Source organism: Castor canadensis, chromosome 6 (genome assembly GCF_047511655.1).
Source record: "Castor canadensis chromosome 6, mCasCan1.hap1v2, whole genome shotgun sequence".
NCBI classification, from domain to species: Eukaryota; Metazoa; Chordata; class Mammalia; order Rodentia; family Castoridae; genus Castor; species Castor canadensis.
In genome coordinates, this window is record NC_133391.1 from 2444526 (window position 1) to 2460111 (window position 15586).

General features: G+C 54.9%; 1 protein-coding gene across 2 annotated transcripts in view; it reads left to right on the forward strand.

The window, feature by feature from the left end:
• Positions 1–15586, forward strand: part of Sdk1 (sidekick cell adhesion molecule 1) — a 744195-nt gene that overhangs the window by 657974 nt on the left and 70635 nt on the right. For both annotated transcript variants that reach the window (XM_074075462.1, XM_074075461.1), the window contains 2 exons: positions 4893–5087; positions 8427–8628. In XM_074075462.1, the coding sequence (XP_073931563.1) occupies positions 4893–5087; positions 8427–8628 (397 nt within the window). The remainder of the gene's footprint in view (positions 1–4892; positions 5088–8426; positions 8629–15586) is intronic.

Here is a 15586-nt window from a genome sequence, read left to right on the forward strand (position 1 = left end):
TAGGGGACTTGGGGAGAAGCGACAGGAAAAAGAAGTCTTCACGTGTTCAGTACAGACACAGCCTTTTTCTGAATATTTTTGATCTGTGGTTGTTTGAGCCAAGGTTGTGGAACCCACAGATACACAGGGCTGGCTGTGCAAAGTAGTCATTAAAGCGTGTATTTCTAGAGGGATGAGGTGCTTTGGTATGTTGTGCAGATAGCAAAAAAAAAAAGCCAATATTCAAAGCATGAGTTCAGTTGGGTTTAAAATTCTTTTGCATAGAAAAATGACTATCAAAGATCTTTCTGTGAAAGCTGCTGGTGACTCACACCTGTAATCCCAGCTACTCAGGAGACAGAGGCAGGAGGATCATGAGTTCAAGGCCAGCACAGGCAAAGTCCACAAGACCCTGTCTCAAAAACAAACTGTTTTTTTTTTTTTTTTTTAAAAAGGACTGGGAGCTGGGCACTGGTAACTCACGCCTGTAATCCTAGCAACTTTGGGAGGCTGGTATAAGAAAGATCAAGGTTCCAGACCAGCCTGGCAAAAAGTTAGCAAGACCCCATGTCAGCCCCCAGCTGGGCACAGTGGTCTGTGTGCACCTGTCATCGCCCTGTGGGAGGCTATCACAGTTCCAGGCCAGTCCTGGCAAAAGAGTTCCTGAGACTCCATCCCAGCGTGGTGGCACACGGCTCACATCCCCACTACCACAGGGGACTAAAAAATAGGAGGGTCACAGTTGAGGCTAGCCTGGGCAAAAAGTGAGACCCCGTCTTTAAAATAACCAGATAAAATGGGTGTTAGAGCACCTGTCTAACAAGCGCGAAACCCCGAGTTCAAACCCCAATACTCCCCAAAAAACCAAAAAGTGTGTTTGATCGTGGTCTTACTGAGAGTGGTTCTGTCTGCCAGTGCAGTTTTGCATCTGGTTCCCAAGTTTAGTTTGTCTTTGCAAAACTGTCTTTGGTTTAAGCGTATGGGCGTGATGACAGCACCAGGTCTTGCTCAGTTGCTTTTTTGTGCTGGTCGTGGGCTGCCTTTGCTCCAGCGGTCAGGTGCAAATTCAGATCATTGCCAAGGCCCCAGCCGACGCTGGTCCTATGCGAGGCCTCCTTTGGCCTCTGTGGGAACCGAGATCCCCTGTGGATGGTGTCACCTCGACACAGAGGCCTCTGGTTCCAGCCTGGGTCTCTCCCGTGCCATTGCAGACCTCGCTTCCCACCGCCCAGTCCCTGGTTGTGTCACAACGCGCAAACGCTGTGAAAACAAGGCAGACAAAAATAACCAGAGGACTCGTGAGAGCTAGGGAAATTTGGATGACCAGGAGGACACATTTCCATCTCTCACAGCAGTCGTGAGCCTCAGAAAACACAATTCACAGTTTAAAAGGTAAATAATAAAGATTAGAATGAATTTAAATGCATACAGGCAAATGCCAGAAGAAATAAAAGCAGTCAAATAATAAGCCAAGATCATGTGACAGAAAAGACAGGGGAAGGAAGGAAGGGACTTGCTGATTTCATCCTTGTTCCTGGTGAGGGGATCTCAGATGTATAAAGAGGCTGAGGAGTTGAGTTAATTATCATGACTCCCAGAGTAAGGACTAGAAGGACGGAAAACAGGTGACAAGCCTTCAGAGGCATCCAAAGAGCAGGGTGCAGGGACGTCCTGAGCGCTCGGCTAAGCTTCTGCATTCTTTGGTTTGTTTTGTTTTGTGGTGGCGCTGGGGTTTGAACTCAGGGCTTGCTTCATGCTTTGCTAGGCACGCCCTCTACCGCTTGAGTCACTCCACCAGCCCATAAGCTCCTGCATCCTCACGTGACCCCCAGGAAGCTAGGCAAGGGACCAGCGCCATCACCGAGGACAGGGGCTGCAGGAGCTGCGGGGGTCAGCAGCAAAGAGGAAGGCTTGGCGCTGTGTCCTGGCCACTGCTGCACTGCTCTGAAGCCATGAGCGTACCATACGATTCAAGCAGTGACAACAAATGTTTTAACAGAACTTTGAATGCCTTTAAAAAAAAAGGCAGCTTAACTCTAGAAGTTTTCCAAGATAAATACTCCATGACCAGAAGTGCTGCTCCCAGTTAGCTGACCTGAAAATCAGGTCATTTTCCTGGTCCCCAAGGGAGCAGGGAATTGTGGGGAAATATGTATTCCTGGGGACCCTCCCTTCCTTCCAGTTCCTTTTTGCTGAACTGGGACTCAAACCCAGAGCCTGTGCATGCTGGTCAAGAGCTACCACTGAGACTTGCCCCTTGCCCCAGGCCCTTCATTTTTTGCTATTTTGGGGTGGGGGGCATGGCATTGAGGTTTGAACTCAGGGCCCTGAACTTGCTAGGCGGGAATTATACCACTTGAGCCACTCCGCCAGCCCTTTTTTTTTTGTGATGCCTTTTTTTGAGATAGGGTCTCACAAACCATTTGCCCAAGACTGGCTTCAACCAGCGATCCTCCTGATCTCTGCATCCTGAGTAGCTGGGATTACAGGCATGAGCCACCAGTGTCCAACTATGCTTTGTTTTTGAGACAGGGTGTCGCTAACTTTGCCCTAGCTGGCCTCAAACTCAAGGTCCTCCCATCCACCTTCTGTGTGGCTTGGATTGCAGGTGCTAGAGTCACCTGCTCCAGCCGGATAGCTAAGTCAATGCACCTGACAAGTCAGAGTTGCCCCTGTGTCACAGCTGAGGTGAAGGAAGTTAAACCTTCACCCCAGCTCCTAGTGTCTGCCTCCTGTTCCTGTGCCACCTCTGTTGGGTGGTCACCATCCCCACCTGGAGCTACCATGAGAGCATTGGTGCCTGAGGGGACCAGGGGGTCCTCAGAATAAAAGTCCTTGAGAAAAATAACTCTGCAGACCCCCAGGACACCACGGGTGAAGGGACAGCTGGAGAAATGGCCTCCACCAGCTGGGAGGGTGGAGACCAAGTTGCGCTGCTGTTTGTGTCCACACCAAAACAAGAAATAGCCAAGTGATGAGTGCTGTGTCCGTGCCAGCAGCCTGTGAGGTGTCACCTGTGCTCTCTGCCCCACACAGTTGAACAAACACAGGGTCAGAGAGGGGCTGTCACTTGCTTACCTCACAGAGTGGGGGCTTGGCAGGGCCGATTCAGCCCAGCCATGTGTCCTCTGAAGCACACGCCCATTCCGGCTCAGTGTCTGAGCCCCCTGACCTGCAGGGACGCTGTGAGGGCTGGGGTGCGGGAGATGGCAGGAGCCCCATGGCAGCTGCTGCTATGATGTCTTCCTTATTTTCAGGACACTGGGCATCCAGGGGTCTCCAAAGGCTCTCAGCTGGGTTCCCCAGGCACCCAAGCTGTAGGACCCACGGCCCCCATGACTGAGTAAGGGACAGAAAGGGGGAAGGGGCAGCCAAGGAGGACTGGCTGGCCATCTAGTCTGCAGTAGGAAGGGACAGGCTTGTAGAACAGCACCCTTGCCAGAGGCCTGAGGCCAGCTGGCACCCACCCGAAACCCCAGACATCTGGTTCCCATGGCAGGGAGAAGAGCCCATCCAGCCGAGGCAGGGGAGCAGCCCTGACGGCAACCAGGGACCCTGAGGTCAGGGTCCTATGCACACCTGGGCCTCCAGGTGATGTCATTATGGACAGGCTGTCCCCCAGTCTGGATGGAGACCGTGATGGCCCTGGTGATGACTGACTGGGGCTGGGGCTGGGATTGACCATCAGGGGCTGACCTCTGCATGACTTGGCCTCTATCTGTTGGTCTGGGAGAGCTCATTCTGATGGGGAAATAACAGCACATCCAGCTGGGCACCCAGAGCCAAGGGCCAGGCACAAAGAATAAGCCAGGGGAACAGAGGGGCCTCACCCAAACCGAGGCCAGGATATCCACCAAGCAGGGCGGGATGAGCCAGGCCATCAGGAGGGAAGCAGAGCTCTGACCTTGCAGGTGGCACCCAGGAAGGCAAAGGGGGACCAGTTCCCTCTGCTGGTTCCAGGTCCCCGCCTGTGCTGCTGGTTTAACACAAACAGTTGGGCGACCAGCAGGCCGTGCCATTAATTGTTTGGATGTCACAGCTCCCCATCTTTAATCCGCAGCTGGACCACACATGGTCCGTGAGCCCAGAGGGGGTGAAGCCTGGCGCTGGCGTCCCAGGCTGGGCCTGGAATGGTGACAAAGCCTCCTCAGATACCAGTGGGCAGGCACCGGGGCCGCCTGGCCAGAGAGGTTTGATCGCCAATAACGTCTGATCAACCATGATCCCTTAACAATCAGGAACTTACGATCAGAGCCAGCCCAGCCCTCCCTCAACCAATGTCAAGCCGGAGGGTGATTATTTAACTAACTTGGAGCCTCCTTTCTGCTCGCCATGGCTGGAGGGGCTCCTGGAGGATGGTGGACGCTGGGGACACGAGATCACAGGCAGCCAGAGAAGAAGGGAGACATGCAACAGTTGTGGGGCCAGTGTGACCGTCCTGCCTGCTGCAGGCGGCACCATTGCTGGAAAGACTTAAAGATGCTACGAGGGGAAGGTGCTGCCCTCCTGCCTGGGTGAGGAGGAAGGGCTCCATCACAGCAGGAGGGGATGGAGGGGACAGAAGGCAGGACAGCACAGCGCGGGCTCCCATCCAGAGCAATGTAGGCTCTGGTTCCCTGGCATTCTCCGAGTGTTCAGCCTGCATGGGAGATAGGAAACTACTCACATCTGGTTCTGGTGAAGGATGAAAAGGGAAGCAGGTTTCATGGGGGATTACACCCAGAGTCCCCTCCATTTGTCACTGATGTGCAGTCACCCACGGCTGCCCGCAGATACCGGGAAAGGACATAACGGCCGGGTTTGGGTTTCCAATCCAGAAATAATTACAGGGTGGGGAGGCCATGGGTTTTCTGGGCAAGTGAATGAACCAGTGGCTAAGAAGATGCTCTGTGTCCATCCCCCCGACCCCCCAGGGTACCAGATTGCCTACCGGCTAGCCAGCAGCAGCCCCCACACCTTCACCACCGTCGAGGTCGGCGCCACGGTGAGGCAGTTCACAGCCACCGAGCTGTCACCAGAGTCTGCCTACATCTTCAGGCTGTCTGCCAAGACCAGGCAGGGCTGGGGGGAGCCACTGGAGGCCACGGTCATCACCACTGAGAAGAGAGGTAAGCCTTTGAGGAGATCCAAATCTGACATCACAGGTGGCAGGTAGAGAGAGAGAAAGGGGCTGGAATGGGTGCTGTGACTGTGGAACACGTGGTCCACACAGCGGCTGGGAGGCTCAGAGAGGTTGTGTAACTGGGACAAGGTTGTACAGCATCTGTGGAAGCTCCTGAAAGGCAGGCAAACCAGGCTCTGAGATTTAAGATTATGTCCGCCGTGGGCAGGTGCCCAGTCAGTGTTTTCCAGACAGGTGGTCTCCTGGGAACTGTTGCCCGTGAACCCCTGCCTGCTCCAGGCACAAGGTCAAGTGTTGGGAGTGCTGCTTTGGCTGATCCATGAAGGAACACAGTATTCACTAACTCTACAGAGAGGGCATTAAGGAAATTGAGGTAGATTTGCCAACCTGACAGTTCACCAGGGCCTCAGGCCTCACCACAGAACGAACCTTCCCTAGCAGTCCCCGGGGAAAGTACGGGATTCACAGAGCCCTTGTCTAAGCCTCTTTGCCGGTGCTGACATCATGGGCAAACCCAGAAGTCTGGGGGACAGGAGGGGAGAAGGAAACTCCCAGCTTAGCTGGTGATAAATGCCTGCAATGTGTCCGGCAGCTGTGTGGCTTTGAGGAAGTCCCTTCCCCTCTCTGTACCATGGCTGTGAACTGTAGGGAGCAGTCGTCAGGTGCCCAGGCCCCCTGAGTGACTCTCCGTCTTGCATTCAGGACTCCCTGGGAGCTGGAGCACCAGGATGGATGTGCCCAGTAGGCACAAGCTCGCACTGGCGGCTGGGTCATGAAATCTAGAGTAGAGCTGGACACGGTGTGTCCCCGTCATCCCGCTGCGCAGGAGGCAAGAGGCAGGAGAATCAGCTCCAGCCCCGCTGGGGCAAAAGAACGAGACCCTAGCTGAAAAATGACTCAAGCAAAAGGTCTGGAGTGGCTCAAGTGGTAGAGCACCTGCCCAGCTAGCACGAGGCCCTGAGTTCAAACCCCAGCACTGTCAAAAACAAATAAACAAAAGACCTAGGGTTGAGCATTTCAGGGACCTTGAACTGGGCCCTTGAAAAATGATTCTGACCTTAAATCTAGACGAGGAAGAGGCCAACACAGAACCCTGAGTGAGTCCAGCCACCCTAGCTAGCCTCCTGTCACTGACCAGAGACCTGTGTCCCAGTGACGGTCCTGACACCCGCCTGACCGCGGCAGTGGCTGTCTGCTGTCCACACTGCCGTGGTGCTGGGTCTGCTGACTTTGCTAACTTGAGGGACAGGAGGCTTCATGCCTCAGGAACCCAGGTTCCTCCTGACCTTGAAGTGGACGGAGGGGAAGGCCACTCAACGCTCAGCACCCCTTAAAGGACAACCTCGGCTCCCTGCGCCGACGGCCGGCCTGGTTATCAGCACCAAGTGCTGTGTGACCTTTCAGGAGGACATTAATGACTGTCCTGAAGCAAGCATGCTGACCTTCCTCCTGGGTGGGCACTGGCTATGCCCTCCTGTGAGCCTAGCCCAGGTGCCAGCGTGTCACCACCATGCCTGTGTCACCTTTTCCACACGTACTTTGTCCCTTATAGAGGACGAGCTTGGGCTCAGAGTGGTGAAATGACCTGTCAGGCCTGTGACACTCAGCACAGGAGATCCAGATCCAGAAGATGGGGTGCCAGGCGGATCCCCCAGGGACTGCCAGCTGCAGCCTGGTCCTTACCTTCCTTGCCATTTGGGAGTGTGGTCAGGGTCTGGGGACAGCAGTCCACAAGCTACTGGCCTCTGGCTCTTACCTTCTTCCAGAAAACCGCTCTCAGGAGAACTCAGCACTTCTAAAGCAGAAAGTAAGATGGAAGCTTGCCGTGACACGAATTAGATCTGTTTATGGACAGACCAACGCAGCCTGGTCCACAGCTGGCCTGCTATGGAGGGCATGGGGGCCATCGCTCCACACCCGGCACCCACAGTCCCTTTGACCCTACGTTCTGGGGTCCAGAACTCAGTTTTCCCACCAGGCCTTCAAGCTGTCCATGCTCGGGCCAAGAGAGCCAGAGGTGTCCTGGCTGGGAGGACACCTTAGAAGCCGGGCACGTACCAGCCTCTTCCACCGGCCAGGAACAATCAGGCAGCAGGCATGCGTACCAAAGGCCAGGACTACTGATTAAGCCAGATCGAAGCGTCTCTCACAGGCGTGTCACTGCAAGCCCATAATCAATGGCTGCTTTATTATTACACGGCACACATTTTAATCAGAATCAATAATCTCCATGATAAACAGTTAAACAATTACTCCTCCCTCCGTGGAGTTTATTGAGTTTAGTGGGAGCACGGGGACATGGTGACAGACACTCGAAGCCCTCTGGAGGCCGGGGCTGACTCCATGGGCTCCCCACGCACCCTGTATCCCACCCCGGCAGAAGGCACCAGGACCTGGGTGTGCCCCTGCCCTGCACCTGCTCCCCAACCCTCAAGAGAGCCTAGAAGACGCGTCTCAGGTTGTTTGCAAGGGAAGGGTCTGTCAGGCTAACTGATAGATCGAGTCCCAAGTCCGAGAAAATACAAAGAAGTTGGGGTATTGGGAAGAACCCCAGCAGGTGATGGCTGTCATTCAGCCACCTGCGCTTGGTGGCCGGGTGGGGCCTGTGTGGGGGTTCACCTCTGCCTGTGTCTGCAGTGGGAGCCGGCAGGGTCCTCAACGCAGGCCTGAGGTGGTCAGCTGTAAGCCACCCGAGCTGAACCGAGGATGCACCTCTGGGTGTCTGGGCCATGTGGCTGAGAGAGGTGGCAGACATCAGCAGAGTCACAAGAGGAAGAAAGGAAAAACTGTAATTCAGCTTCCCCACTCCACTAATCTCTATTAAGATCAGGTCAGCAGAGCCCAGGGGCCGTCACAGGACGCTTTGACGTTAGCCAGGACCCTAAGTTTAATCTGCTCTTTACCCGAGAGTGACCCACACCTTAAATATCAACCAGCTAACAAAACACAGAGCCAGACCCAAGAGCACAGGTCAGGATTTGCAGCAGACATTCCCCTTCAATTGCAGCAGGACGAGTAGATAACTCAGTGTCTCTCTTACTTAACAAGACAGTGTCCCAAACCCAGAAGTCACCCCAGGAGCCACAAGGACCCAAAGCTGAGGGTTTCTCAATAAATATCCCAACTTTAAATCCCGACGCCTGAGGAAAGTGTGTTCCTTTCCTAATAAACTTTAACTGATTATGGCTGTGACCTCTGCGTCTTGCTTGAATCCTTCTCCTGCCAGACGCAAGAACCAAGGTATTTATCAGTGCTAATTGAAGAACCGGCTGGAAGCAGTGACAGCCACATCTCGTGTTCCTGCTGTGTCCTGTTTTGCTTACAGAGCGGCCAGGGCCCCCCAGAGAGCTCCTGGTGCCCCAGGCAGAGGTGACAGCGCGCAGCCTGCAGCTCCAGTGGCTCCCTGGCAGTGACGGGGCCTCCCCTATTCGCTACTTCACCGTCCAGGTGCGAGAGCTGCCCCACGGCGAGTGGCAGACCTACTCCTCGTCCATCAGTCATGAAGCCACAGCCTACACTGTGGAAAGGTAGTATGGGGACCTGGGACCCTCCCAGCTCCAAGGGTCCCCACCCTGAGGGTCCCTGCCCTGGCCCTCTGCAGCCACAGTCCTGGGTCTGTGTGACTGAGGACACACCCAACTAGAGCCAAGCATCAACCCCGTGTACTCTCCCAGTGCCAGGGAGCTCTGCCTGGTCTGGCCTTCCAGGTGCACACTGCACAGCTGGTCTGCACGCCAGGCCCCTGGCTGAGCCTGGACACATGGTCAGACATCCCAGTGCTTGCAGAGGCCAGCGCTGGGGACAGGAGAAGGGTTGGGGGCAGGAGGCTGCTGGTGAGGGCCGGGGAGAAGCCTCTTCTCTCTGTGGTGCTCCTGGCCTGCCATAGGGATACTGACCAGGAGCTAGGTGGGGGCTGGGAACAGCTAGAACCGACCCCCTGCCCAGGCATGGGACACGAAGCAAGCAGGAACAAGGGTGGCCCTGCTGGGACATTTGGGACTTAGGACGGCTTGTCCTGCCCCTTGCAGTGGAGGAACTGAGGCAGAGAGAGGCAAGTGATGCAAACCACCCAACTTGCAGGCCTCGTGAGGTCTCAGAGACCTCAGGCTGGGTTGGGTATGCAGCACCCCCTGCCCAGGAGACATCCCACCCAAGCTCTTGCCCTTACTTCTGCCCACACACTGTGTGTGGCTCTCCAGGGCCTGGGCAGAGGGGCCTGGCAGTGAGGTCCTTGTCTCAGGCGTTCTGGAGTCCTCACCAGCACCCAGAGGAGGGCATGGGCCCAGACGCAGGTTCCCAGGCCAGACAGTACAGGCAAACCTCCTAAGTGGAGCTCCATGGCCTTCTGTGACCCAGCAAGGGAATGCTAGGGTTCCCGTTGGGAAAACCGGTCAGGAAAGCCACCCACTTGCCCAGGCCCCAGCCTCGCTGACAGGAGGGCGAGTGGAGCCTCCCAGATGAAGGAGGGCAGCAGGCCAGAGGTGAAACACCTGGGACCCCTCGGTCCTCAGGGACCCCCGCCCTGCCTGTGGGCCCAGGTGAGGCTTCAGAATGAGGGCCTGATTGGAGTGTGGGTGGCCTTTTTCTTCTCTTTCTTTTTTCAGTACTGAGGATTGAACCCAAAGCCTCACCCATGATCAGAAGTCCTTTACCACTTGAGCCGGGCCCCCAGTGCTTTTGCTTTTGTGTTGTTTTGGACAAGCTCTCGATAACTTTGCTTGGTCTAAAAAGTCGTGGTCCTCCTGCCTCTGCCTCCCAAGTAGCTGGGATTGCAGGCATGCACCACCATGCCCAGCTGCTGTGACTGTTTCTTACATGTGTCAAACAGTGGAATCTCAAAAAAAGAAGAAGGGACCCTCAAGGTGGAGGACCAGACGTAGGACAGAGGCACAGGCACGGGCAACACCCTCCTCTGTCACCCCCCCCTCCCTGGAATGCCGCGACCGGGGCGTCACCTACACCTCTGTCCTGTGTCTGGTCCTCCAACCCACGCTTGATTGAGTGGCCGCCGAGCTGGATTAACAGATTAAATAACCTCGTCTCTTTGTGCAGCCATCTGAAAGAAAGAAAGAAAAGTCCAGCCAGGTTTTCTGGAACCTTCTGAGCTCACACAGACAAGTGCATGCTTGGGACCAGGTGCTGGAAAGGAGAGGCTGTGTGTTGTCCATTTCCTAGTGGACACGAGGGCTGGGGGCAGTGCCCTGCCTGTCCATGGAAAGCTTGGGTGTCTCAGCATCCTGAGGAAGCCACCTGGTTTCCATTGGGTGGCAGTGTCCCCCTTGCTGGTCAGCAATCCTGTCGGCTGCATCTTACTTTCCAGTCACACGCCGTGTCCTAGTGGCCAGGAAGGACGAGGAGCTTGGTGGTCTCTATCTGCTGCTGTGACCATCTCATGACAGCGGGGCGGAGCGCTGGCTGGGGACAGGGCTGGGTGCACACCTGTTGACGTCACCGGCTCCTGGCTGATGGCCGAGGTTGGGAGACAGGGAGCCTGGCACAGAAACACAGTGGCAAGGAGAGCGCCATGTGGACTTGGGGAAGGCCGGTGGCCGTGGAGCCCCAGGAGGGCTGTGTGCCTGAAACCAGGGGACTCTGCCTTTCCCCTGAGTGCAGCACTGAGTCCCCTGGGATGGATCCGAACCCAAAGCGTAAGGGCAGCAGAGACTGACCAGGCAAAACACAGCGTTTGGTGACAGCCAACAAGCAGGCTGGCCCTCCCTCACCAGGTCTTTACTTCTCAGTAATTTTCAAGGACACTGACATTTAAACATCCCATAAGTTTGGCCAAGGTGTTATGCCTGGAGTCACTCTTCTTTGTGGCACAAACGAAGATTTCTTGTTTTTTTGCGGTACTGGGGTTTGAACTCAGGGCCTACACCTTGAGCCACTCCACCAGCTGGGTTTTTTTTTGTTTTTTGTTTTGGTTTTTTGTGTGTGTGATGGGTTTTTCTGAGATAGGGTCTCACGAATTATTTGCGTGGGCTGGCTTTGAACCTCGATCGTCCTGATCTCTTCCTCCTGAGCAGCTGGTTTTACAGGCGTGAGCCATGGCACCCGGCCACAAATTCTTAATAAATAATTTCAAGGCCTCCTATTTACTTATAAATAAGAGCAGCAGTGGACAGCTTTTAGCATGTCCAGGACTCCCTCATCTTGTACTGTCACCAAAATGAATGAGTGACCGTGCAGAGTCCTTTCTAGTGATGAGGCTGCATTTTGCTCTGAGGGAGGACACTGAATGGAGAGCCAGGTCCAGTCCCTGTCATATGCAGGTCACGTGTGCAGGTGACCAACAGTCAAGGCCGTACCGGTGCAAACGTGCTTTCTATGTGCACTTCACTCTTGATTTTGGAGAGCCGGGGTTCTGACAGCAAGTTTGAATGTCCAGTTTGGTCATTTTGTGAGTGTTGGTTGGTGAGAAGGAAGTTGGGGACGGGTGTAATCTTGAAAATGGATCTGGGTCTGTCAGTTTCTGAGTCTGCATAGCAGGAATCGAGAAGGTGAGGTGTGTGGGGTGTGCAAAGGTCCTGGGGTGCTCCCCACAGCACTGATAAATTTCACAGGAGAAAGCAAGAACACCAGAGGCAGAGGAGTCAGAGAAAGACCAGATAGAGAAAGTCACATTTATTAATTGCCTACTGTGTGCTTCAAATACGTAAAGCAAAACCTTACATACCTGGGGCTGGGGCATGGCTTGAGTGGTAGAGCAAGTGTGAGACCCTGAGTTCAAACTCCAGTACCACCAAAAAAATAAAAACATTACAGCTTTATATAACTGAAAACAGAAACAAACACATTTTCAACTGTGGCTGAAGATGTCAACACTCCCCTGGGGTGGGCTGTGTGATTTAATTTCACCTCAGTCCTGGGAGCCACAGGTGCTGCTGTGATCTGCATTTTGATAGGATGAGGCCCATTAAAATTCAAGACTTGCCCCTGTGAGTAATGGCAGAGCTTAAATTTGAATTCTGCTGGCTCACTCCAAAGCTGAGGCTCGGTTGTCCTAAAAAAGTGAACAGAGGACAAAATGTGTGGTGTGGTGTGTGGGGGGGGTTAGGATTTGAAGGACTGAAGGAGTGGGTTCCAGGGTTGGTTCATTCTTTTGTTCATTTCAAAAAAGTCACCCTTGAGGCCAGATGCTGTGGCTCACACCTGTAATCCCAGCCACTCTGGAGGCAGAGCTCCGGAAGATGGCAGAGGTTTGAGGCCAACTTGGGCAAAAAGTTAGGGAGACCCCATCTCAACCAATAAGCTGGGTGTGGTGGTGCACCCCTGTCATCCCAGCTGCATAAATAGGATTGTGGTCAGGCCAGTTTGGGCAAAAACTTGAGACTCTATCTCAAAAATAACTTAAAGCAAAAAGGGCTGGGAGCATGGCTCAAGTGATAGAGCATCTGCCTACCAAGCATAAGGCCCTGAGTTCAAATCCCCATACTGCAAAATAAATAAAAGTCCTAGAAGCCCTGGCCTGGTGGGAAGTGGGGTGGGCTGTGCCTTCTGGAAGTTGACCAGCCATGGAGGGGAGCGGCTCAGCAGAGCGGAGGGAGCTGGGCAAGTGTGCACAGGCAGCGCAGCCGGTGACCAGCTGGAGAGGCTCCTGGCTTGGCGCCACACCGAGAGGTCTGCCCTGCAGATCAGCGCGGTCTGCTGCGCTCAGATCCCCGACAGTTCACCCATCTCCATGAGTGAAGTGAGCCTGGCAGTCAGGCCTGCTGCTGAAAGTCCTCTTCCTGTGCACCCAGCCCCGTGTCTCTCAAGCCTCACGCACACCGCTCAGGAGGGGTGGAGAAAGTGTCCCAGGCACACAGTGTGGCCCCAAATCTCTAGAGACAGAGACACCCTCCCCCACGTGCTCCGTGCCGGACACGTGTCACCTTGGTCCTCTCTCCGGGAGGCTTCGGGGCGGCATTTGTTCATTCCCGTAAGGAGCTGTGACTGAGCGCCCCGGGTGCCAGGCACAGTTCTTATGTGGGATCATGGTGGGAAACGAGGTTCCTGTTCTTGCGGATGTTGAGTCTTATAAAGTGACCAAGAAAACAACTAGAAAGCCGGGCGTGCTGTCTGTCGTACACCTGTAATCCCAGCTATTCAGAAGGCAGATATCAGGAGCCTCACAGTTTGAGGCTAGCTTGAGGAAAAAGTCAGCGAGACCCCCATCTCAACAAATAAACTGGATGCTGGTGGCATGCATCTGTAATCCCAGCGACTCTGGAGACATAGGTAGGAGGGTCGTGGTCCAAGGCTAGTCCCAGGCGAAAACATGAGACCCTATCCCAAAACTAACTGAAGCCAAAAGAGCTGGGGGCATGGCTCAAGTGGTAGGGCGCCTGCCTAGCAAGTGCATGGCTCTGAGTTCAAATCCCAGGACTGCCACAAAAGAAAAAAAGCTGTGATAAAGATGACAAAGGAAGCAAATGGTGTGGGGGACAGGTGGCAGGGGACAGTTAGCTATTTAAGCTGACACCTAAAGGATAATGATACCGGCTGTGTCAAGTGAGCACTTGCTCCTAGGTGTCTCTCCTGATCTAATCCCCACAGCAACGTCACCTGTGCATCTATCAGCTGACCAGGGACCAAGTGGCCTCTCCAGAGCTGGCTGGGATCTCTAAGGGGCAGTGTGACTTCCGAGTCCGTGATGCTAGGGTCCAGCCTGGCCACCTCCGTCCCCAGGAGGAAGAGACGCAGCCAACTGTGCAAATGCAGGTGGCCTGGGTGGGCGAGGCGAGCAAGCCACAGCGCACTTGTCACTGAGGCGAGACACAGTAGCTTCCAGGAGGTCGGAACAGGTGGAACTCATTACTTTGAACCAAGCAACTGCTGTCCCCAGAAACCTGTCACAAAGATCTTTCTCCACGGTGCAGTGTCTCTGATAAGCTGAGTTAAGCCAACCGAGGCCAGGCTCCTGGAGGCAGCTGCTGCCTGTGGACTGCAGCCAGGTTGCTAGGGACCCAGGGAGCAGCAAGGCAGGTTGGTTCTGGGGACTTGGAGCCCGAGCACCTCGGAGAAACACTGGGTCCGTCTCGAGCAGGAGGGTGCGTGAGACCCGGGCCCAGAAAGCTTTTCTGAACATTGTTTCCAAAAACGGTACCAGTTTTCTAAAATCAGAGTCAGTTTCCTTTAACCAAAGTACTTTGTATTTCCCAGAGTGGACGTGTCAGCCAGATGGTAGCTCGGTGGCTGTTGACTGAGGTGGGTGGCACAGGGCTTGACCCTTAGGGGGTCCTTCAGCCTCAGGGTTTCCATAGACTCCGTGCACAAGACACTGGTTTACAGAGAGGCCTGGCTGTGAGGAGTGAGGATCGGGGCACCTCAGGGACAGCGTGGGCTGTGGGGGACCTGGGGCTCCAGGGCCCAGACTTGCTCCATGTCCCTGGCCTGGGAGACAGAGGTACCCGGCTGCTGTGGACGAGGGGAGAAATGTGACCGCTTCCCTACCAGCTCACCAGCAAGCAATGTCCACGGAGCCTGCGTGCTTGTCACTCACGGGCCGGGGTTGTGTAAAGAGGGGAGGTCGTCTGCCCAGAGGGGCCCAGGTCCCCGTGTGAGGTGTGATGGAGGCAGGCATAGAAGACACCATAGACACAGGGGGGATCCACGGCTGGGAATGAAGGGGAGGAGGCAGAGCGGCAGGGAGGCTGGAGTGTGGACCCCAGGCCATGGTCGGGGCATCAGTGCCCTGAAATCCAGTCAGGGGACTGGGCATTTTCATAGGGACACTGACGTGGACGTAGCAGTCTTAAGTGATGTGAGAATTCGGCTTCACGGCAGACCCTCCGCCATTACCATCCCAGCCACATTTACTCGAGTTATTCCGACTGGGGCTCTGTTTCCTCATCCTTTTGACAGTACTGGGGTTGAACTCAGGGCTTCTCTCTTGCTAGGCAGACGCTCTACCTAGCACCCTCAGCCCTTTTTGCTCTGGTCATTTTTGAGATAAAGGGTCTTGCTTTATGTCCTGGCCTGGCCTGTCTGCCATCCTCCTATTTGTGCTTCTCTGTGTAGCTGGGATGATAGGTATGAACCACTGCACCCAGCTGTTGGTTGAGATGGGGTCTCATGAACTTTCTTCCACAAACCTCCAAATCTCCACCCCCTGAGTAGCCACCTGTGAGCCACCTGTGCCCACTTTGTCTTCTTATTCTTCACATGGGCAGCAAGGATGACCTCAGACTGCCGAGCCATTGTGCAGGCTGGATGGGATTGTGATTTCCCAAAGGCTCGGCCCAGTATGGGTTCAGCCTGTGGCAGGAAAGGGTCCAGCTGAGCCCACCTAACCGGGGCGGGAGTTGACCTTGGTGAGCCCAGCAGGGTGGCTGGTCAGAAGCAATGGAGGAGGGCGCAGCAGGTGCTCTGGATCAGCGGGAGGCTGATGCAACGCAGTCCTCCCAAGAAACACGAGTCCCTCCGAGAGCTGAGACTCATGGGAGAGCCTCCCAATACAGAGCCAGCCCTTCTCCCTTCTGCCTGAAGTCCCCTCTGTGAAGT